Raw genomic sequence first — 24,372 nt, forward strand, 5'->3', positions numbered from 1 at the left:
TTTAACAGAAACAGATGTTACTGACGGTTGTATGATATTTATTCATTCATTCATTCATTCACTCATTTTCTACCGCTTATCCGAACTACCTCGGGTCACGGGGAGCCTGTGCTTATCTCAGGCGTCATCGGGCATCAAGTCAGGATACACCCTGGACGGAGTGCCAACCCATCACAGGGCACACACACACTCATTCACTCACACAATCACACACTACGGACAATTTTCCAGAGATGCCAATCAACCTACCATGCATGTCTTTGGACCGGGGGAGGAAACCGGAGTACCCGGAGGAAACCCCCGAGGCACGGGGAGAACATGCAAACTCCACACACACAAGGTGGAGGCGGGAATCAAACCCCAAACAAACGTGCTAACCACTAAGCCACCATGCCCCCTGTATGATATTTATGATCAGTATTAAACTTTTGGATAAAATAAAGGATAAATATTAACTGATAGGAACTCTACTTTGTAAAAAGTATGTATCCTCCATTTCCTAAATCCAAATGTTACACTTTGATCAGCTTTTCAGGAGATCGCTGAATTCTGACAATCGCCACAGATATCCGTGGCTGAGATTCTCTCTCCCCTGTCAGTCACACTGACTCTGGCCAATCATGTGTGATTATGTACATAAAAGAATGCAGAATGCACTGATTTGTGATGTAGCCATTCAAAAGGATTCAGGTTGAAGAAGCAGGCGTTGGCCTTCAACCTCCCTGGTTATAGCATTTATATGATATGCAAATGCTAACTGGTGAGAGCAAATTCACAAGTGACAAATTAGCGAGAAAAATTAGCAGAAAATGTACAAAATGTATATACAGTATTTAAATAGTTTTTTTTTTAGTAACCATATCATAACAGTAGCCAAGTTATCCATAACCACAAGGCTTGTTTTATTCCTTCTGGGTTTAAATAACAGGGTCTAATAACTAAATAAATAAATGGTTTGTTTGCAATAATTATGACTTATTAAATGGTGCTGAGAGCTGGATATATAAAACCAATTACTGTACAATTGGAATTTAAAAAAAGAATCTGAATCCCTCGAGCTGACCTTGAGACAAGGGCAAAGCATAGCGCAGGTTTATAAGAAAGGTTTGGACTCATGCTTTAAAATGAAAGCTGATGATTGATTATCCCAAGAACAGGACTCAATACACTGTACTGTAGCTGTGTGGGATGGAGCCAGAAAAGTCACAGGATGTTGGGTTACTGTGCTTTGGCACATTTCTGTCAGGATATTTCTGTGAGGGAAATGCGGTGTGTGTGTGTGTGTGTGTGTTTGTGCATGTGTGTGTGTTTTTAATCCATAGTTAATTACTAACGTTATTAATACGTTGCAAAAAATGACATCATAGCAAGTATCTTAAATATCATTAAATATATCTACAGTTTTCTATAATTCAAATATTAATCCGAATATAAGATTATTAAACCTATTTCTACTGTATATACTCATTTCAGGACTCAGGCTCGTAAGCTTTTTGACACCAGAGTCAACAACGAGTCGACTGCACCAGCAAAGCCAATGTTATCACTGCACTCTACATGATCGATTCACACGATCACAAACACCTGAATCACTTTTATACACAATGGGCACCACTAAGCCCTCTAAGCACTGTTTGTAAAGCACACCTGTTCAGTTTCTCTGAGTAGCATCATTATATATTGTTGATTCCATGTCATATTCATGTATATTTTATGATTGTTCAGTTTATGTAAGTGTTTGTTACAGTACATAAGGTAAGGTAAGGTAAGGTAAGGTAAGGTAAGGTAAGGTAAGGTAAGGTAAACTTTTATTGTCCACAGTAGGGAAATTTGTCTTGGGCCATCACCCATGCTGCAATCATACAGTACACAAATTAGACAGATACAATTCACAAAATATTCTCACTCACTCATTTTCTGAGTAGCCTGTGCCTATATCAGGCATCATCAGGCATCAAGGCAGGATACACCCTGGACGGAGTGCCAACCCATCACAGGGCACACACACACACACACTCATTCACTCACACAATCACACACTACGGACAATTTTCCAGAGATGCCAATCAACCTACCATGCATGTCTTTGGACCGGGGGAGGAAACCAGAGTACCCGGAGGAAACCCCCGAGGCACAGGGAGAACATGCAAACTCCACACACACAAGGCGGAGGCGGGAATCGAACCCCAACCCTGGAGGTGTGAGGCGAACGTGCTAACCACTAAGACACCGTGCAAACCATACTGTGATACAGTATCTGATTAAACTCTCAATTACTGCCTGGTAAAAGATGACCATAAATTTTTGGTCAACCCCATGGACTCTCAGACGACGTAAAAAATGCAAAAGACTACAAAGTCCTGATCTTTGTTCATGTGTGCTTTACTTCTAATAAAATTCCCCTCACTTCTCTCTGACCGTGACAGATTTGACTTGCATTTAATTCTGAAAAAGATTCAATCTGTCTTTGCTGTCTCCTTAATGAGGTTCAGTGACGCATGACATTAATGGACAAACAGTGCCATAAGATCATTTTTACTTAGAAATCATGGCAGAGAGTTTACTGCACACTTGTCTGTAGTTCAGATGGAGGTCTTCAGTCAAGAGATAAAACAACATTAACATTGTCATCTTATGGAGGGAATCTGCTTAACTACAGAGTAAGATTTAGTGAAGACAATAAAAGAAATACGCTCCGACTACAGAAAGAATCATACAGCATTGTTTACACAAAACAGACCTAATAAAACTACTCTACTATATGTTTACAATAGACCAGAGGTCACTAACAGGCGGACCGCGGACAGCCAAAACAAAAGGTTACTATTTAAAACTTGACGAAGCGCTTCTATTTTATCCGGTGGAGAAAGAGAAACAGACAAGTGAGACGGAGAAAGGGTGAGAAACAGACGAGTGAGACGGAGAAAGAGAAACAGACGAGTGAGACGGAGAAAGGGAGAGAAACAGACGAGTGAGATGGAGAAAGAAAAACAGACGAGTGAGACGGAGAAAGAGAAACAGACGAGTGAGACGGAGAAAGAGAGAAACAGACGAGTGAGACGGAAAAAGAGAAACAGACGAGTGAGACGGAGAAAGAGAGAAACAGACGAGTGAGACGGAGAAAGAGAAACAGACGAGTGAGACGGAGAAAGGGTGAGAAACAGACGAGTGAGACGGAGAAAGACAAACAGACGAGTGAGACGGAGAAAGGGAGAGAAACAGACGAGTGAGGCGGAGAAAGGGAGAGAAACAGACGAGTGAGACGGAGAAAGAGAGAAACAGACGAGTGAGACGGAGAAAGAGAAACAGACGAGTGAGACGGAGAAAGAGAGAAACAGACGAGTGAGACGGAGAAAGAGAAACAGACGAGTGAGACGGAGAAAGAGAAACAGACGAGTGAGACGGAGAAAGAGAAACAGACGAGTGAGACGGAGAAAGGGAGAGAAACAGACGAGTGAGACAGAGAAAGAGAAACAGACGAGTGAGACAGAGAAAGGGAGAATAAAGAACAAATGGCGCTCTCCAAAAGAAGAAAAGTGGACAGCAAAAATAGAGCATTTAATCCAGAATGAACAGACTCATTTCTGTTCACACTTCCCACTTCACACTAAACCAGTGTGTCTCATATGTTCAGAAACTGTGACACTTATTAAAAGTGACAATGTGAAACACCATTATGAGACAAAACATACAGGTTTTGAACAAACATATCCACTCAAATCTGAAGACAGCGTCCCTGAGACAGCGACTTCTGAGTGAAGTAGCCCTATACATCCTGACCATGTTTGGCTCTACATACAACTGCGAGGCAGGTTTATCTACAAAGAACATAATCCAAACTAAATACTGTTCCAGGGTCACTAATGAGCACCTCCACATGTGTATGAGAGCGGCCCTGACTCCATTCAAGCCCAGGTTTAACATCCTGCCAAACTAGAGCTCAGTTCTCTCACTGAGATATAAAAGGGAAAGTTAAACACTTTATTTAAACATACACAATTTTCACATTTTATTTATTTTCTCTTATTTTGAAATGTAGCTCTACTTTTATTTATTTAATGAGAGAACGTTATACATGTCTACAATCATACATACGTTCAGTTCTATGTTACGTGACAATAAATATTGTCAAAAGGGTTTTGAATTGTACTGAATTTATTTGATTTGACAGTCAGGTATTGATTGCTTGCAGATGTTGATACAACTACTAGGCTACGTAAATATATATCACATTAACTAGTTAGACATTATGATCTTCCGGACCTTCGCTTCAAGAAGTTTTCTCTTACTGGACCTCTTTAAATTTTAGTTGAATACCTCTGCAATAGACGTGACGCCGTACCACTTTTTGTTTCTGATACCAAAACCTCGAGTGTCAGCCGACAGGGAAACCAATCCAATAGCACTAATAAAAAAATGTTTCTTTTTTTTGTGGAATTGGAATTGGAGACAAAACACAGCTTAAATATCACAAATATCACACGCGTAATAAACAATCATTTGTTTTATATATACGTATATATATATATATATATATATATATATATATATATATATATACGTATATATATATATACGTATATATATATATATATATATATATATATATATATATATATATATATATATATGTATGTAATAAATATCTAACAAGACAGATATAATAAATACAATGAAAATAAATCCAAAAGAAATTGAATCTTAATATTAATCTTAAAGTGTCTTTATATGTAAACATTTACAGTTTCAACATTAAATTCAGTCAAGTTCTGTTTTTTTTTTTTACTTGTTTCAGTATCAGACCAAATTCATTCGTTCTTAATTTTTCTCTAATATCTAAGACAATGTTTTTTGCTGCTGTCGGCTTGATTTATTTCATGTTCAGCAATAAATAAACAAACGATTGAGTTTATTTGCTTATCAATGAGGAAAAATATTCAGTGTAAAAAATGGCTTGTTTTTTTGTCCATAATAAATGGCCTGTGTTATATAACTCATATGTGGTTTAATTTTTTTTTTTTTATCAAAAAAATATATGCCGCAATATGCCATGCTTTGCTTCATGTTGGAACTGACAAAAAACACAGTCGTATTGATGCTGTTCTTGGATATTACTCATGTTACTCAGTAAACACACAATGTATACATGGTCAGCTGTTTGAGTCATGCTGGTCCATTGCTGGTGTAACGTTGTGTGCCACTCACCTGAGGATTGTCTTCCATGACACCACGGATCTTCTCCACCACGTCAATGCGCCGTTGTTGATGAAGGGCATTTATAAGCTTGGCTAGGTTAGCATCGCTATCACAGATGGTCCAGTGCTGTAGGGCAGCATACGCTCGCTCATGGTCAGCCGAGTAGCCTTTAGAGAAGGCAGCCACTTCACGCTCATTAGCATTAGCCAAGGACTGGTACATGTCGATCCACTGGCAACCAATCTGAGCTGCCACCAGTTTTAGGATATCAACACCTATGAATGACAGAAAGATGACTAGTTATGTTTCTTTCTTTATATATTAAATAAAGTGGTCCACCTGATTCATCCTGCAAGCTATATTGAAAAGAACCACGATGAAACTGTCAGCAAAACGATGACCTCTCAAACTCGTTGGACTATAAGAATGCTGTTACATTTACCAAAAACATACTGAAGGTTACCACAAAAAATATCATATTCACTCACTCAGTCATCTTCTACCGCTTATCCGAACTACCTCGGGTCACAGGGAGCCTGTGCCTATCTCAGGCGTCATCGGGCATCAAGGCAGGATACACCCTGGACGGAGTGCCAACCCATCGCAGGGCACACACACACACACACTCATTCACTCACACACTACGGACAATTTTACAGAGATGCCAATCAACCTACCATGCATGTCTTTGGACCGGGGGAGGAAACCGGAGTACCCAGAGGAAACCCCCGAGGCACGGGGAGAACATACAAACTCCACACAGACAAGGCGGAGGCGGGAATCGAACCCCCAACCCCTGAGGTGCGAGGCAAATGTGCCAACCACTAAGCCGCCGTGCCCACCAAAATATCATATTGCCTATTTATTTTTTTGGGTTAATCATTTTTCATGTCTTTGTGATCATCAACCACTACGATGATCATATCAGTAAAAAACGCTTGAAAAGAAAAAGAAAACAGCTGATAATGAGTGCGCCAGTTTATCTTTATTTATGATACCTGAAAGACTCACCTGTTCCAAATTTTGTGGAATTGTTTATAGACTCGTTTTGTTCTTCAGGACAATCCATAGGAAGTAGACATTTGGTGCACACAGGCATTATGTGGGAGTTTGAACAACACAACAATAGTTAGCTTAAGTGAAGCCATATGTTTTTGGTTCGGGAATTCAAACGAGGCAGCAAAGCAGCTGCGACAGGTCTAGCTTGGCTTTGAAACAAAGACGTCTAAACACGAGCTTGGGACTTCCCTCTGCATGCTTAATAGAGTCTGATGGATTTAAAAGTCTGTCACAGCAACAAAACTGCACTGTAATAAAAGTGCCAGCCAGGTCACCTTATTTCACGTAAGCATAGCAGAACTGCAGCCTCATCAATTTGCTGCCCTTTGTGTTTTTCCCCCACAGAGATTCGCTACATGCATGCATTTTCAACACTGCTCAGATTAAGGGAATTTTTATTTTTTTGATAAAGTCACAGTGCACTTTTCGTGAGAAAAGTTGACTAAGAAACAGCTGACCTCTGGAATCAGTAGAGGAGGTGAATGGAATAATTCAGAAAGTAACAGCTTTACGATTTTACGAAGGGATTCTACTGCTTTTCCCTCCATGGCTCTCCGACTATGCCACACATGCTGCCCGACTTTAGACTCACACATACAGTTTATGATCTCCTCATATAAAAAGTGCTCAGCCAACCATGCTTCTGAGCAGTGAGCTTTTATAGACAACACCTATCGAGGACGTTGTAATGTAGGGCACACAAAGTTGGTTTATCTCCCCTTTGATCTGAGCTAAAGTGAGCTTTGATATGCTGTTTAAGGCACCGCCTGGGCTCCGGTGAAAGTATTCATTATTTCTACGACCACTCTTTTCAATTTATATGTTTCCCATCAAGCCCTTTATTGGCAACATTTAACTATTCTAGTAAATATACGCAAACGCCTGCAGGCTTACCAATTAAACACGTTGAATGAATTAAGTCACTCGCGTATGGGATGATTTCAGGGCATCAATCTGCTGCAAAAAGTTAAACTTGGCTTGTTTGACCACATACTCACATGCTCAGAGGAAATTACCCTGTGTGAGTGCACTTAAAAGTTTTTTGTTTGTTTTAGGAAGTAAAATGCCATAAAATGTCTTTCGAGACAAAGAAAAGTTTAAACGTATAGGGGATGAAAAACATTCCAGTAAAAGGAGCTCCAGAATGTTTGTATTTTCTTAAAGGTCTTTTAAAAGAGAGGAACTTTCCCGGATATACTGTACAGTTTCATTTTATCTCTCGATAGCTGTAATACAGATAAAACCACGACCGCTTGGGAGGAGGAGTTAGGGCTTCAGTTTGGCGACAAACGCTGGGAGAAAGCCGTAGATACTGTAGGATACGGTCTACCACTTCCTGTGCCCGCCTCAGTCTCATTCAGTTTAAGGTTTTGTACAGAATTCATCTTTCCAAATCTAAACAGGCAAAAATCTATCCTGGGGTTGAGGACAGATGTGACAGATGTCATGCTTCCTCCTGTCATTTAAGTCATATGTTTTTTCTGTGCCCAAAATTACATGCATTCTGGACAGGTTTTTTCGGCATTATGTCCTCCATATTTGAAGTGCAATTGACGCCATGCCCACTGATCGCTATATTTGGTATTACCAATGAGTCAGTATCACTGAGTTCTGTACACAAAGATGTTTTAGCCTTCTCATCTTTGTTAGCCAGACTTTGTTGTATACGTCTACACTGGAAAGCAATAAGATGTCCCTCCATCTCTCAGGGGTTTAAGGATGTGATGTTTTTTTCTTAAGTCGGAGAAAATAAAATGTACACTGAGGGGTTCTATTGACACCTTTTTTTGGTGAAATGCTTGCAGCTTACCATTGGCAGCTTAGCACATTATAAGTAGGTAACAAGTAGCTAATCAACCCCCATCCTGCCCATGTAGACGCTTTTTGCGGAAGTGCAGCATTTTCTTCTCTCACCAGCCAAATGCCTAACAGTGTGAAACCACACAATGTGCCTTTGTAATGTTGTTTCATACAAGGAATGGCTCAGGAATGGGCATCGGTGGTTTGGGATAAAGATGCCCTAATTTGAAAAACCTTTGCTCACATTTTCCAAAAAAATCAGGGATATATTTGAACATCTGGCATGACGAAAGTACATGTCTATGCAATTGCTGCAGCTATGGCAAGACTCTGACATGACTGTAGACTTTGTGGTTCAATTTTGCACGCTGGCAGCTCAAAGTGGATGAAATGAGGCAGCATGACGGGCAGTATTTCAGGAATGATTAAACTTTACTCTTCAAGCTGAAATGGGTTGTAAGGACAAATCGCTATGTCACAACATATCAATCTAGTCATCCATCTAGACAATTTGATACACAACCAGGCTGCTAACAATGTGTTGAAGGCCCCACAAGAGCTCGGTGAGACTCACAAATGCAATCACCTGGGGCAGACCAAGGTTTCAGCTGAGGAGAAACCGTAACGTTTCCTCCAGCATCTCTGCTTCTACTGTGGACAGTCAGAACACCGACAAGCTGCCTGCCCAAACAAGGAAGAAGCTGCCTTCATGTCAAGCCATGATTCCACCCTAGTGGATTCCAGTTCAGAAATGTGTCTTATCCACCAGCCAATTCCTGCAAGGAAGTGCCATGATCAGCCACTCTTAGGATCACAGCGATGAACAACCAGTCAATCAGGAATGGCTACATCACACACTAGACCATTCCCTTGCAACTGGTCCCCATTGTGCCAGACCAGTGAGTGACAGAGGTGTTTAGCAAGGAAAAAGGCTGCTCAATTACACCCACATATGCCTTGGTACTTCACCCTAGACCTCCAGTCAGAATGGAGGCATTAGCTAAAGGGGGCACGACACCCATTCCATGTCATCACCAACCATAAAAACTCCAGTTCAGCCACCAAGAATTGCGAGGTTGATGCACTCTCAGGACGCCACATCCTCAGCGGTAAATCAACTTGCACTGAGCCCATTGTAGCCCCTTCCAATATCATCATACCTATTCATTGGGATTTGATGAAATAAATCCTGCATGCTCAGCTAATGTAACCACCTTGTCCTGAGTGCCCTCCTAATAAGCAGTTCATCCCACAAGTGCTTTTGCTAGATAACTCTCCAGTTGGTACGTTACAGCCACAGTTCTGGCCATCCAGGAAGACAGCAGACCATCACTCTAGTTCAGAATGCCTTCTGGTGGCCTACTTTGGCATCTGACATTACAGACTTCGTAAAAGCCTGCCAGGACTGCGCCCGGTCTCATACCCCCCACCAGCTGCCAGTGGGACTACTTGAACAACTTCCAACATGCCAACATCCATGGTCTAACATCTCCACTGATTACATCACTGATCTACCCAATCTCAAGGTTATAAAACCATCTTAGAAATCATCGACTATTTCTTAAAAGCCTGCAGCCTAGTTTCTTACAATAGTATTTCCACAGCCATGCAAAAAGACAAGGCTTTGTTTCACCATGTGATTATGGTTTGTTGCATCCCTGAGAATATTATCTCAGACAGGGGAGTTCAATTCACCTTGAGAGTTTGGAAAGCATTTTGTACCCACCCCGATACATAAGCCTCACTTCTGGCTACCATCCTGAAGTTAACAGGCAAGTTAACAGCTCAACCAAGGGATGTGTGTCCTAGGGTATCGATTTCCCATTCTCATGGTCAGGACAGCCATCAAATGCACCAGCTGTCTGGATTTGGGGCAGGAGTATGTGTGTAAGAACGCCCATGTGTGGCTACAGAGGGTAGCTAGGCGTCAATGCTTCCAGGCCGATCGACGACAACACCCGCTCCCAAAGTACCAACCAGGCCAGGCCTAGTGTGGCTGTCCACCAAAAACCCCAACCTCTTTCTTCCATGCAAATACTAAGCCCCAGATACACCAAATGTCTTTGTCCAGAGACATTTAAGCCTGTTTTTAGTCCCTCTAATCTGGATTTTGTCCTGCAAACAAGCTCACACCAGCGAGGCTCAATAACGCTGGAACTGAACTTGGAACTGGAGTCTAACTGCTAGGCTAACCGCCCAGGCACACCGGCAACCTCTTCCAAGCCTACTGTTAGCGAACGCTCAATCCCTCAAAAATAAAATAGATGAACTCAGAACCAAGATCACATCAAAAAGTAAAATTAGAGAATACTGTGGGTTTATTTTCACAGAAACCTGCCAATCGGTCAACATACCAGATTCAGTGGTTCAGTATTCCATTCATTGCAGAGACCGTAGGGTCAAGTTCAGAAAACAAAAGGTGGAGGAACGTGTATTTCAGAGGTGTCAAGTAACGAAGCACAAATACTTTGTTACCTTACTTAAGTAGAAATTTTGAGTATCTATACTTTAATGGAGTAATTTTTTTTTTTTTTTTACATTTTAAAAATAGCTTCGTTACTCCTATTTTATTCCGGCTTGTCATCATTCAAAAAACCTATCAAGATAAATTTTGAATTGTGGTTTTGAGTGAATTTGATTGTGGTTGGATGAGAAGTATAAACATATACCATTCCGACACCCTATTGGTTTGTACGCGACCCATCGCACCTGCACATTACACAAATTATGTCACACTTCAGTTACCCAAAGCTGGACATAGCAGACGGAGCCAAGTACGAAGATGTCCGTGGCAGAGGCTCAAAACTCAATGTCTCAACAACCAAGCACCAGCACCAGCGAGGAAGTTGGTAGCCAGGAAGACCAACCAACCCCAACCCTTATACATCTCGGGCTGGACCTGGAAGAATTGTTTGTAATGGTTGGATGGAAAAAGTCATTGCGCATGCGCTGTAAGCTATGCACACCCAAATACCACAAGCTAATGGCTTTCAAAAACTCGACGTCCAATTTGAAAAAGGATATTTTGGTAAGCTGTAATTGTGTTATTATCAGTCAATTATTAAGAAATTTGAAATTCGACTTTAGCCAAATGTTATCTGAGCTTAAATTATTGCTATATTTGCAAGTTGTTAATTGTGCAAAGCTATAGTTTTTGTTATTATCAGTCGATTATTGACAATATTGTAGTGACCTAGTAACGTACTAATAATGATAAATTTGCGATGTTTGCTGTGGCAAACTTGGGTACATGCCAATGGTTTGCTTGCTTGTTACTATATACAATATTTGTAAGTTAATTGAGAGTGCACGTGCCTGTATGGGGCCCTATGGGTCCTTGTATAGAGCTAATAGGCCCAACTATTAGCCAAATGCTGTTTAAAATGATTTTACTGCTAATTTTCAGTCATGCCAGCAGCTGCTTGTGGTCCTAAAACAGCTTTAAAGGGATAGTTCACCCAAAACTAAAAATTCTGTCATCATTTTCTCATCCTCATGTTTTAAATCTGTATGAATTTCTTTATTCTGATGAACTTCTTTTCCTCCTTGAAGAAGACATTAAGGTAACCAGTAACATTAAGGGTGCATGCAAAGGTGCACTCTGCCCCCACTTTGGATAGTCTGATCATATTTCAGTATTCCTCCACCCTGCATACAGACAGTTTCTTAAGCAACCCCCAAGTAGGCAAAACTGTAAAAGTGTGGTCTGAAAAATCCGTTCACATGCTTCAGGACTTCGTTGACTGCACTGACTGGGAGGGGTTCAAAAACGCTGCTACACGTGAGGACTGTACAGATGATCTGTATGACTAAATGGCAGCTGTATCTATTTACATCAGCACTTACCCCAACCGGGACATACCCCAATCAAAAACAGTGAAATTGAAGCCATGCTGCATGCTCACTCAACTGCATTCATCGCAAGCAATGCCACTGACTTCAAGAAGGCTAATTAAGATCTTTGAGCCATTAGATCTGCTAAGAGTGAATACAGACTGAGACTAAAGTTTCACTTTACTGCCGCCGACAACCGGAGCATGTGGCAGGGGTTACAGAATATCACACACTATCAGGGCAGAAGCATGTATGAGATCAATGACAGCCATAACACACCCAATGAATTCAGCTTTGAATTCATATTCTTATAATGAATCACCATGTACTGACTGCTGGAAACTACCATGATTTTAATGAAGGTGTGTGTATATTTAAAAATCATTAATGATGCATGTCTTCTGCTTGTCATAAAACGATAAAAAGACTACACATACTGTATAAAATGTCTGCTTGCTTTTCATGTGCAGTATTTCTGACAGTCACATCAGCATGTGTACAAGATGTAGAGGCCTTTAACAGAGGATGTGGTGGGACCCTGAACCCGGGCACCTCCCGTAACACAACCCCCTTTGTCTCACCCCACCATGCTTTAGAACTGCACTGATAAACCCACTCAACAAACAGGGAACTGGAATCAGCTGGTTTAAACTGCTTGTGGTTGGATCTGGAGTGCACACACACACACACACACACACACACACACACGGCTTAGGCTTACATCAGTCAGTGCTCGAAGCTGCAGTGGTGAAGTCCCCCTAATGTAACCTGGCAGCCTAGATGCTGTCATTTCCCCGAACATTCTCAGTTTAAAGGAAAGAAATGAGACAAGTAGAAACTGAAAAACACCAACAAAGGAAGTGAAAGACAAAAGAAAGATGCCAACAGAAACAAAAGAGTGAGAGAATGAAGAGGCAAGGTGAGTGTCAATGTGTGGGAATTAAGAAATAAACTACAATAGAACCAACAAAATATCTCTCCTTGTGTTTGTTTGTGTAATCGTGAGAAAATTAGTGACGAGAAAGAAGAGACGATTCGGGTACCAGCATGCAGAACATGAGAACGTGAGAAAAAAGAGAAAGTGAATAGGGCAGGTCAGTGAGCATTCAACACACATACACAGTGGTGTGAAAAAGTGTTGGCCCCCTTCCTGATTTTTAATTTTTTTGCACGTTTGTCACACTTCAATGTTTCAGATCATCAAGCAAATTAGTCAAAGACAACACAAGTAAAGACAACATGCGGTTTTAAAGTGAAGGTTTTTATTATTAAGGGGAAACAAAATGAAAAACCCACATGGCCCTGTGTGAAAAAGTGTTAAAACATAACTTAACTGTGGTTTATCACACCTGAGTTCAATTTCTCTAGCCAAACCCAGGCCTGGTTACTACCACACCTGCTCACAATCAAGAGATGACTTAAATAAGACCTGACTGACAAAGTGAAGTAGACCAAAAGATCCTCAAAAGCTACACATCATGCTGAGATCCAAAGAAATACAAGAACAAATGAAAAAAAAATTAATTGACTTCCATCATGCATTAACACTGCATTTCAGACAAATAACATCATACCAACAGTAAAATATGGTGGTGGTAGTGTGATGGTCTGGGGCTGTTTTACTGCTTCAGGACCTGAAAGACGTGCTGTGATAAATGGAACCATGAATTCTGCTGTATACGAAAAAATCCTGAAGGACAATGTGAGGCCATCTGTTTGTGACCTCGAGCTGAAGTGAACTTGGGTTCTGCAGCCCAATGTTCTGGACATTGGTCCAAAACACACCAGCAAGTCCACCTCTGAATGGCTGAATAAAAACTAAATGAAGACTTTGGAGTGGCCGAGTCAAAGTCCTGACCTGAATCCTATTGAGATGCTGTGGCATGACCTTAAAAAGGCGGTTCATGCTCGAAAAACCCTCCAATGTGGCTGAATTACAACAATTCTGCAAAATTCCTCCACAGTGCTGTAACACACTTATCGCAAGTTATCGCAAATGCTTGATTGCAGTTCTTGCTGCTAAGGGTGGCCCAAATTGGATTGGGGGGGGAAACACTTTTTTACACAGGGTCATGTAGGTTTGGATTTTGTTTTCCCTTATTAATAAAAACCTTCATTTCCAAACTGCATGTTGTGTTTAATTGTGTTTTCTTTGACTAATATTTAAATTTGTTTGATCTGAAACATTAGTGTGTCAAACATGCAAAAAAAATTAAATAAATAAATCAGGAAGGGGCAAACACTTTCACACCACCGTATGTGTAAGTTAAGTGACTAAAAACAGAAATATTCTTTGCACTGGCTAAGCTGTATAAAAGGGACTGTGGGGTTAAAACACAATAATGAACTCTGTTTCTCTTAAAAATTTCTGCTGTCATCATGATTATTGTCATGAGTTGCTTGTGCACAAAACATGAGAATAAGAGAATTGTGAAAACTGGTTAGTGCTCAGTGCCACAGTATAGAATGCTGCACATGTGATTTGAGATGAACAATGGTTGCTTACTGTAGCGGCTTAGAAAGTGGCAGAACTTTGTCCTTTTGTATTGTTGTGGTATGCTAGTGCAGCAGGTTATTAGCGTGCAAAGACTACAATAACCTGTGCATTGTCTGAATCTGACTCAGTCACTTTTTCACAATTTTAGCACATAACATTTATAATATTAATTGGTGAATGATATGAATGAAACAAAATAGGAAAAAGTAAAAGTTATGCCAAAGGGGTCACAACCCTTAGTGTGAGGACTTCTGATCTAAACCGTATAAATCAAATGTGCTCTTGGAAAATAAATAAAACTTGTAAAGTGTGTCGTTTGGGGACATTTTCACAATTTCTGTATGACTTATCGCTTTCCTTTTTCCTTCAAAACCCAAAGTTACATACACTATTGTACAAAGTTCTTACTTTACTAATAACCCTTTAAATGTAGCTCAGCAGAAACAGAAAGCAACATGTTATTTAACAGTTAATGTTTCAGAAAAAAAAAGAAGTCTGTCAGGTTTTAATGCAAAAACAGAAGTGAGAGCAACAGTCAAAGTGTACAGAAGAAGTTGAGATTCTTAAAGATGCAGCAAAATGTACCGCTTCTAAAACTACACAAAACCTACCTGATAATACTGAAGCACTTCTGTGAAGTTACACTAAATATGGACTTTGTTTTGTTTATTACTTTCTACTCGCTTTATAATAGATTAAAGTTAATGTTTAATTGCAATATTTTTGATAGCGTTTCACTAAACGTTTCTGCTTAGCTAACCCACGTCCTTCTTTCTTTCCCTTAGTCTTTTTAAAACCATCTTAAATAGAGAAAAAACAAAGTTAACTGTTATTTTTGTATTGTTCAACAATCATAGCATAAAATTCCTTTATGTACGTTAACTGTCGGAAAACGTATTTATGCGATTTTGTAGGTTTGTAGGTTTTATTACCATGTAATAGTGAAATATAAATATAGTGTAATATAATTTAATGAAATATAAAACCTAACCAGAGTGCAGATGATAGTGTGAAAGTAATAATACTTTGGCTCTCACCCTGGCCGTTGGAGTAGTAGATCCACTTCTCCTTGTTGTGTACTGCAGGAGAGCTTGGCTTCTTATGAATGGCTTTCTCCACAATGCTGCTGGGGTCCTGCCTTGGCCCTTTCTTTAGCACACGTGAGCTGCGTTTAACACTGCACACCACAATCACCACAAGAAACAGCAGCAGAAGCAGCACTATCATCCAGGGCAGGTGCTCGTTGATGTCGAAGTGCTTGTGCATGCTCGGCCGAGGAGAGCCTCTCCTGATGGGCCTGTAGGACGGACCCTGGTTCTTCCTTTCAGGCAGAGCTTGCTGATTAGCTGGCAGGATATTCCATGATGGCAAGGGGTCCGGTGTTGGAGAATTCTGAAGTCCTGCTACATCTGAGGGGCTTGTGGGGGTCGTGATTTCTGCCACGTCAAGGGTAGTTTGTGGATTTGTTAATTCCACAATTGTTGCTGAGAGCCAGACAGAAAATAACCATATGGTGAGAGAGAGAGAGAGAGAGAGAGAGAGAGAGAGAGAGAGAGAGAGAGAGAGAATTGTAGTGTAGGTAGAAGAAAAAGGTAGGAGAAAAAGGTAAAGAGAAGTCAAATGCACACTGACATCTGCCCCTGATATAACAAAAGGACAAACAAGCTGTTTTGTAGAGTTTTATGCAAGTGGAGCAAGGACTCTACAAAAATTTTAACGATTATGAAAGAGGTTTAATTAAAATAAAATGTAAAAAATGCAATGAAATACATCATTCTCTTGAGGCGATACAGCAAATACGTGTGAGCTTAGGCATGCGTGGCTTAGGTTTCCTTTTTATATTGATTTGAACATTCTGCATCTGTGTCTGTGATGCATTAGACTCTTAGCAGCATATAACAAAACAATTAAACATGGTGTGCAGGTTGGCCAGGTCTCAGTAATGCCCTCAGTCCCACCCCAGCTACATCTCAAAAGACCTGAGTATGGACTAAAAAGTTCAGGTGAGCACAGGGTCAGAGTGTATCTAAAGCACAGGGTCTATGTTCACACTCTGCTGTTCACTGCTAGTTCTGGGAAAATCCCTTTTTAAGGCTCAGCCCTATTTGTGAATCCTGAGTACTTTACAATAAATAGAGGCTCATATCCACAACTAGAAACTTCACAGTCATCACTGTGATTTCTGTAGCATGGACTGAATCAGCCTGGAAATGAATCCCCCTAGAAAACTGTCTGATCCTCATGTGGGAAAGTCTGTTCACATATTGAGATACATTTGAGTAAGTAAAGCAGTGGTCCATGGATGAAAGGTCAGAACGAGAGTCAGAAGCGGTAAAGTGAAGCACTAAAAGTATGTCTTGGCTTTGTGCTGAAGGAATTTAAGGGACATGTGATGAGCCATATGTGAACTAGTTCTCTGGGCCATAGTAAACGCTGGTTAAACAGATTTTATTTCAAACTGCTCAAACATTACCCAGTGGTTAACAATTAATCCTGGCTCTTCGTAATCTGACGTTTCACTTTGCACATTCCTAAAACTTGGCTCAACCTTTTTATTTGCATTTTTGTGGTGTAAACAACCAACTAATACAGCGTGATAAATAGCGGCTTGTCTCACACTTTCGCATCTCGGCTGTTAAAGTCTCCAGAGATGCAAATAACAAAATTTTGTTAGAAAATAACAAAACAGATTCGACTAGAGTTTACACGACACGCAGGCTTCCTGTAACTGTGTAAATCATGTGATATCATGCTGAAGTGTCGTTTGGTTTCTGGGTGTGTGTCTGTACAGCACTTTTAACTCTTCTGACCCAAGGTCGGGTGATGAAACACTATATTTCTGGACACTATAAATTCCATGAAGGACAACGTGCAGTTAGCAGAAGCACTTGTTTGTTGTCTTCTACTGGGTCACTGGGAGGATTAGAGATCAGTGAAAAGTCAATTCAACAAAGGTAACACTTTGGTCAATGAATTCGAGCTCTTTACGGCACATAAAAACTGTCACAACTACAAGATTACAAAAACGAACCCCTTTGTAATATTTGTGTCTGCCTGAAGGGAAAGTGATCATTCCTGGGTGGAGTCTTAGAGATTAGAATAACAAAACCTCGTAAACGATTACAGCTCACACGTTCCCCTCACATGAGCCCCTGCAGTTACTGTACAAACTGAAAAACAGATCTTTATTATTATTTTTTTTAAATAAAATAAAACCTCCTCTTTAAAAAAATCTATTAAGAAAATGCCAGGAAGCGAACACTGGTTTTGTAACTATTAATTGATCTATTGACCTATGACATAATGACCTAAAGGTGTGACACTGGTATACTCATCACTAGTGTGGGCATTTTTGTTGAAAATTACTTGACAAATTTTCATATTTACACGTGACTGACGGTGCTTTTCATTCTTACCTCCAGGTGCAGGATCAAGGCTGTGTGAGGAGGTTGAGATGGGGCCTGGTGAGGAGGGTCCACACACGTTGTCTGTCTTGTCTGTGCCCTTGGTAAGAAGCAGCATTCCTAGCGCCTGGCAGTCTGTGTGTGTTTGACACCTGAGCGCACGTGAGGGTACACTAGAGAAGGTGCCACGTGGACATCTGCGGCAGCGCAAATCCTCTAACTTACGCACACCCCAACCAGGCAGGCACTCTGGGAGCGGGGGACACTCTCCAGCCTTGGCGTAGATGCCAGGCGGACACACGCACACACGGTCCGAAGTAGCCGTGCAAGGAGACTTTTCAACAAACGGAGGTAGACAGCGACTTCGGCAGCGGTGGCACTGCTGAACACCGTTCTCACCCCGAGTGAACGTGCCTGCTGGACACTCCATGCACTCTCGCATACTACTATTGGTACAGTGGGACGACACGTACGTGCCTGCAGGACACTTATCACACACGAACTGTGTTCCTGTGCCAGGGTCAGTGTGGCGATACTGTCGGGGGGATATAGACCCCTCTGTGCCTGGGCTGGAGGTTAAAGCCTGGACCAAGACATCATTAACCAGAGTGTAGAAAAGCTAAAGAAAGAAACATATTGTCAGTGTTGACTGGAAAGCAATGAACAGACACATTGAGAATGTTATTATGTATGTATACTTAAGCGATGCTCATACCAATGGCACCAACTGACACAGAGAAATGACAAAATCAAAACAAAAATGTGCTTTCTCTTATTGATAGCAAAATAGAAAGTACTGAAAATGTGTGATTTCACCACAAATGAGGTATGTATTCAACATATCGAATGAATCCCTTTACACCTAAATACTTCAGTACCATCCAAAGCAACAGAATACAGTCCATGCTGAATGAGTAAAGACTGAGGGATGGACAGCATCCAGTAGCAGAAAATGTAGCAGCTTTTGGGATTTCAACACAACCTTCCACTATAAAAGAAACATCTAGAAATATAGCTGCAAGCCACGATACCGTGGTCAAGCCGATCAGATCTTCTTTCTGCTGTAAAAGAAGCCCAGTCTTCTTTTTGCTGTATTCTGATTCTGACAATTTTGTCTCTAGGTCTTACGAGTCAGCAGTTATGAACATGAACATAATTGGATTTTTGGACTGTTGGTGGCGCTAGAGGGTTTGAGCTAGACACACCAAAGTTGCTATAGTAACTTCTAAGACTGGCCTCTACATGTGTGCCAGATTACATAACTTTCCTACGTACGGTTCTATGGGCTACCATTGACTTCAATGGCGGAGGAGGAAGAATAATAAATATAGCTGCAAGCAGCGATTCGGGTCAAGCCGATCAGTTGCCCTCAGAACATGTCGCTGATGAACCATACCAAGTTTCGTAGCGATATGGCATTGCATTCGTAAAATACTGAACTTAACATGAAAATTCAAAATGGCCGACACACAAAATGGCCGTCCGAAAACCGTTTGGTATCGTTTGACTCAGCATGCCTCATGGAGTCTAACAACACCTCCTTCATGATTTTAGACTCAAGTTTGCAGTAGTTATAAGCAGAAATAGCTGTTTTTAAAATCTCGTGGCCACTAGGTGGCGCTGTCACGAAACGTTGCATGCTAATAATAAGAAAACTAACGATAACAATAGGTGTCTATGCCCCTAAGTGCGTGTGATAAGTGTGAGTGTGTGTGTGTAAGTGTGAGTGTGTGTGTGCGTAAGTGTGAGTGTGTGTGTAAGTGTGTGTGTGTATAAGTGTGTGTGAGTGAGTGTGTGTGTAAGTGTGTGTGTGTGTAAGTATGTGTAAGTGTGTGTGTAAGTGTGAGTGGGTGTAAGTGTGAGTGTGTGTCTAAGTGTGAGTGTGTGTAAGTGAGAGTGTGTGTGTAAGTGTGAGTGTGTGTGTGAGTGTGTGTAAGTGTAAGTGTGTGTAAGTGTAAGTGTGTGTAAGTGTGTGTGTTCCTCGTATGTGAAAACATACTTGACAATACCTTTCTGATTCTGATTCTGATTCTGATTCTGATGAGCAAAGGATCCAAAATATGCAAGAATTTTGTCTCTAGGCCTTACGAGTAAGCAGTTATGAACATGAACATAATTGGATATTTGGACTGTTGGTGGCGCTAGAGGGTTTGAGCTAGACACACCAAAGTTGCTATAGTAGCTTCTAAGACTGGCCTCTACATGTGTGCCAAATTACATAACTTTCCTACGTACGGTTCTATGGGCTGCCATTGACTTCAATGGCGGAGGAGGAAGAATAATAATAATAATAATAAAAATGAAAACTAACGATAACAATAGGTGTCTACACCCCTAATTATGTTACAAACATTCTGTTACCTCTAGAATTCTATAATTCCGTTAAAAAGAAAAAAGAGGAGCGCTCAGATCCCACTGTGACAGATGAACTGCACCATTCTGAAGCCATTCAAATTTATTGGGCTCCAGTGTTGCCAAAACCATTAATACCAGTTTTCTGCTTCTCTTAGCTTATAATTACATCACTTCATGCTTCATGCCTTTATATTTATGCCTAGGTTTTATTCCCCTTGTCTACACACTGCTTTGGCAACTATACTGTATATGTTTTGCAAGCAAAGTGCTGAAATGCACACAACACACAGACACATCATTATTTTTTATGTTTACGTGTGCAGTCCATATGTTCTTTATCCTGCTTATGCCTACATTACATTACAGGTTTAAAACAACGATTTGTGACAGAAAACATTCAGATTTCCTCAATGTTCTCTGGTTGGTGTGTGGTCGGTTCTCTGTAAGTGTTTATGTGTAGAGAGTTGATTTCTGTGTTGTGCGTATAATCTGCCACAGTCTATGTTTGCAGTTGATCACATTGTGCCAACTTATACAGCATTTACTCTTGTAGTTTGCCTGGCACCTGAATTCTGTTATACAATTATGTTAATAATGGGGTCACGGTGGCTTAGTGGTTAGCACGTTCGCCTCACACCTCCAGGGTTGGGGGTTCGATTCCCACCTCCACCTTGTGTGTGTGGAGTTTGCATGTTCTCCCCGTGCCTCGGGGGTTTCCTCCGGGTACTCCGGTTTCCTCCCCCGGTCCAAAGACATGCATGGTAGTTTGATTGGCATCTCTGGAAAAATTGTCTGTAGTGTGTGATTGCGTGAGTGAATGAGAGTGTGTGTGTGCCCTGTGATGGGTTGGCACTCCATCCAGGGTGTATCCTGCCTTGATGCCCGATGACGCCTGAGATAGGCACAGGCTCCCCGTGACCCGAGGTAGTTCGGATAAGCGGTAGAAGATGAATGAATGAATTATGTTAATAATTGTTCATCACTTAGAGATTATTATAACAGCAGTGTTTCTCAGTGTTGATATATGTCCATATCCTAGTAATCCATCTCCCATTATTAGTATATGGCAGGCAACTGACACATTGTACTGTGGAAAATGCTTTCAAACCTGTATAAATTTGTATTGTTGCAGTTACACCTCTATTTTAGCTAGCTACTGTATACAGCAGCTAATGTTGGCAGCTGACAATTTTGCTCAGAATTGCAAAGCCCAGGCTAGAACTTGCGTGTATGAAACCACCAATGTGTAAAGAAAAGCGTGTTTCTACGGTGAAAGTCAATGACTCCATTCGATATTAAAAAATAATCTTGAATACATTCTTTCAATAACTACAAAATGGACATTTCTCTATACAGATTTTATATTAATCATTAATCACTCGCATCCTCACATAACACTCAGCAAGGCATATGAATCGAGCTAGAGAACAAACTTTGAACCAAGAAACATTACGTGATGTAGTCACATGGTGTAAAACATGTTTATCCACATCATAATTGAGAACAGCATAACGATCGGAAATATATAAGTAAATAAACTCTCAAGACCTTAATGATCCTGTTAGACAATCAACGACTGCTGTCTTTTTTTGTATCACCAGATTTACAGAATTTGTTGATGATCATTAGCATGGTCATCCTGGCATGCTTTTTTTGTCTCAACCGGCGATTAAATTCTCTCTCTACTTATGCTCAGAGTATTGCGTACTGTATATACACTCTACTGAATGACTCATCACATCTTCAGGCTGACCTGTGGGTGAGGCCGTTTGAGAGACCGATGCAGTGTATGTGCTTGCTGTTCTTCAGCCCGGTATAGTGCTGCTGCAGTGCTGCATTACAAGTCACCGAAGAAGGAGAAGAAGAACCGCAATCACCTGCATTTCTGCCTCTGTTGTCAGATTTGCTTTCTCCCTGTTTGAAATGAGCTCTTATACTGTAGAAGTCATTGACGTGTCAGTTCGATTGTCAACTTGTTGATATCAGAATTCAATACGGGTGTGTTCTTTGGGGTTGCTGTGTCACATTCGTAATTAAAGTCCAACTTCAAATTGTCATATTATACAGTATGAATGACACACAAGTATGAAGTCACGAGGGACCTCAATTGTCATAGCAGCATGATTGGTTGTGAAACTGTCCACATGTTTCTAACACTGGAAATGTACAGTAAGGCCTAGCGTATGTACTCATGTATCTAAATATCTAGGTTACACTATTTTACTTATTCCTGGCATCAGCCTAAAAGAACTATATATGGAACCATGTTTACATGCCATAGGTTGCTGTTCTGTTTTAGCATGCAATGCCACTGACCGTCTTAGTCATAATGCTAAACTGGAGCATTGCAAGTCTCTTAAGTTTCCATCAACACCACCAACATCACTCGCCTTTATTACTCGAGAATATTATATAATCTCTCGGACTGTATTCTTTATAAGTTCTTTATAAGGACTGTCTCTACTCTTGCTATGATTACTTCTGTAATGTATTAAAATTAGCATATAAACATAGCCTAAACACATATGTACATGCATCTACAGGATGACAATTAAAATAAATTAGTATCGTTCATATTCGGATGAACAAATTGTTCATATGTGGATCATACTGATTTCAGAAATGTTATTGATGTACTAGGACAATAATAAGGCATGATGAAACACAATACACCTGTTAAGCATGTTATAACCAGGTCAGAGCAGTGGCACAAACAAACCGTCAGCTCTGCCTGTTTTCGTGTAACTGTCAACAACAAACAAATAAAGTGCTTTTCACCTCTTTGTGTTAATATGTAAAAAAAAAAAAAAACACCATTCTGGGTTATACACATATTCCCAAAATAACAATCGACAGCTCAAAGTTAACTTTCATCCGACTCCAAAAGACATAAATGATCTCACAGCTTTGCTTATATAAAAAGATTCTGACGTGGTCTTGTGTGCCGTTCGATATATAACATTAAAACTTAACAAAGGCTGCAGAGAGGTGTGATATGAACTAATTATCTGTGATCATCATACAGTATATATACACATCATATATATATATATACATCATATATATATAACAGATTTAGCATTCACATATTGACTGTATGACTTACATGTTGTGTTTTTCATCTTCGTATATAAATATTGTATTGAAAAGGAGAAATCAGTGTTCACGTTATAAGCTGAAGAGCTTCTGTCAAGCGTATCAGTAGGGTGTAAACAATAGAAGTTGGTCATGATGATCATGTCTCAGGCAGCAGGGACACAAAAAACACTATTGCATGACATGCAAAACCCAGTGAAAAATCAACGGAACGTTGATTTTTCACTGGGTTTTGCATGTCATGCAATAGTGTTTTTTTGTGTCCCTGCTGCCTGATATGTGCTCATTTAGTCTATATATATATATATATATATATATATATATATATATATATATATATATATATACATACATACATACATGCATTATATTTCCACCTGTGCACTGTGTATTACTTTATTCTACCAGTCTGGGCATCTGTACAGAACTAAACTCTGTCCCTTTAAATTCTACCCCTTTATATGATCAGTATAATAAAAGCAGAAAAGCTCCGTTACTTTACCGCTAGCGTCCAAGTCATGGACATTGTGGTCGTTTGTCGTTGTTGTTGTTTTTTTTTTTATCTTCGTCGAATCCCAGAATTGATATTTTAAACTACAGACAGTTGTACAGAGAGGTCAGTTTTCCTGATGAAGGTGGAACACCTCCGTATGAAGACCTCCGCATTACGCAGTGGCTCCTGAACCTTTGGAACTCCGTTGTCGTTTTTATACTCAGTCTCAGGGAGATGGTCGAGGTTTGAGTTATACGTGAAAAGCCTTTCGCTTTGCGTTAGTGCTGTAATTCCCATAGCGATGATGGATTTAGCGACTGGTGCCTCCTTTGGCTCGGCTTCGCCCCGGCTTCGTGTTGTTGTGCTGTGTTGTGTCGCAAAGCGGGTGGGCGTTAGAGACACACGTCACCAGAGCAACAGAACACGGGTGGGCTGTGTTTACACACTGCTGCACTACAATAGCGCACTACACAGGACACACACGGCATCAGTGCACTTGCTGTGGATGGAATAACGTGCTATTTTCCACAGTTCACTTCACTTTCTTTATTTCTCTGGTGGTTGACAGTGGATACTATGAATATTAAGGGGTGTTAACGGTTTCAGGATTCGATTCGATTCGATTCGATTCACAATTC

General features: G+C 40.5%; 1 protein-coding gene across 1 annotated transcript in view; it reads right to left on the bottom strand.

Moving 5' to 3' along the window:
* Window positions 1–24,127, bottom strand: part of tnfrsf21 (tumor necrosis factor receptor superfamily, member 21) — a 32,208-nt gene extending 8,081 nt beyond the window's left edge. The window contains exons 1-4 of the mRNA XM_060866894.1: window positions 23,744–24,127; window positions 17,803–18,409; window positions 15,424–15,870; window positions 5,206–5,471 (exon numbers count right to left, since the gene is read on the bottom strand). Of these exons, the coding sequence (XP_060722877.1) occupies window positions 5,206–5,471; window positions 15,424–15,870; window positions 17,803–18,409; window positions 23,744–23,767 (1,344 nt within the window). The 5' untranslated portion in view covers window positions 23,768–24,127. The remainder of the gene's footprint in view (window positions 1–5,205; window positions 5,472–15,423; window positions 15,871–17,802; window positions 18,410–23,743) is intronic.
* Between the last annotated feature and the right edge of the window lie 245 nt (window positions 24,128–24,372).

Source organism: Tachysurus vachellii, chromosome 3, assembly GCF_030014155.1.
Source record: "Tachysurus vachellii isolate PV-2020 chromosome 3, HZAU_Pvac_v1, whole genome shotgun sequence".
Lineage (NCBI taxonomy): Eukaryota > Metazoa > Chordata > Actinopteri > Siluriformes > Bagridae > Tachysurus > Tachysurus vachellii.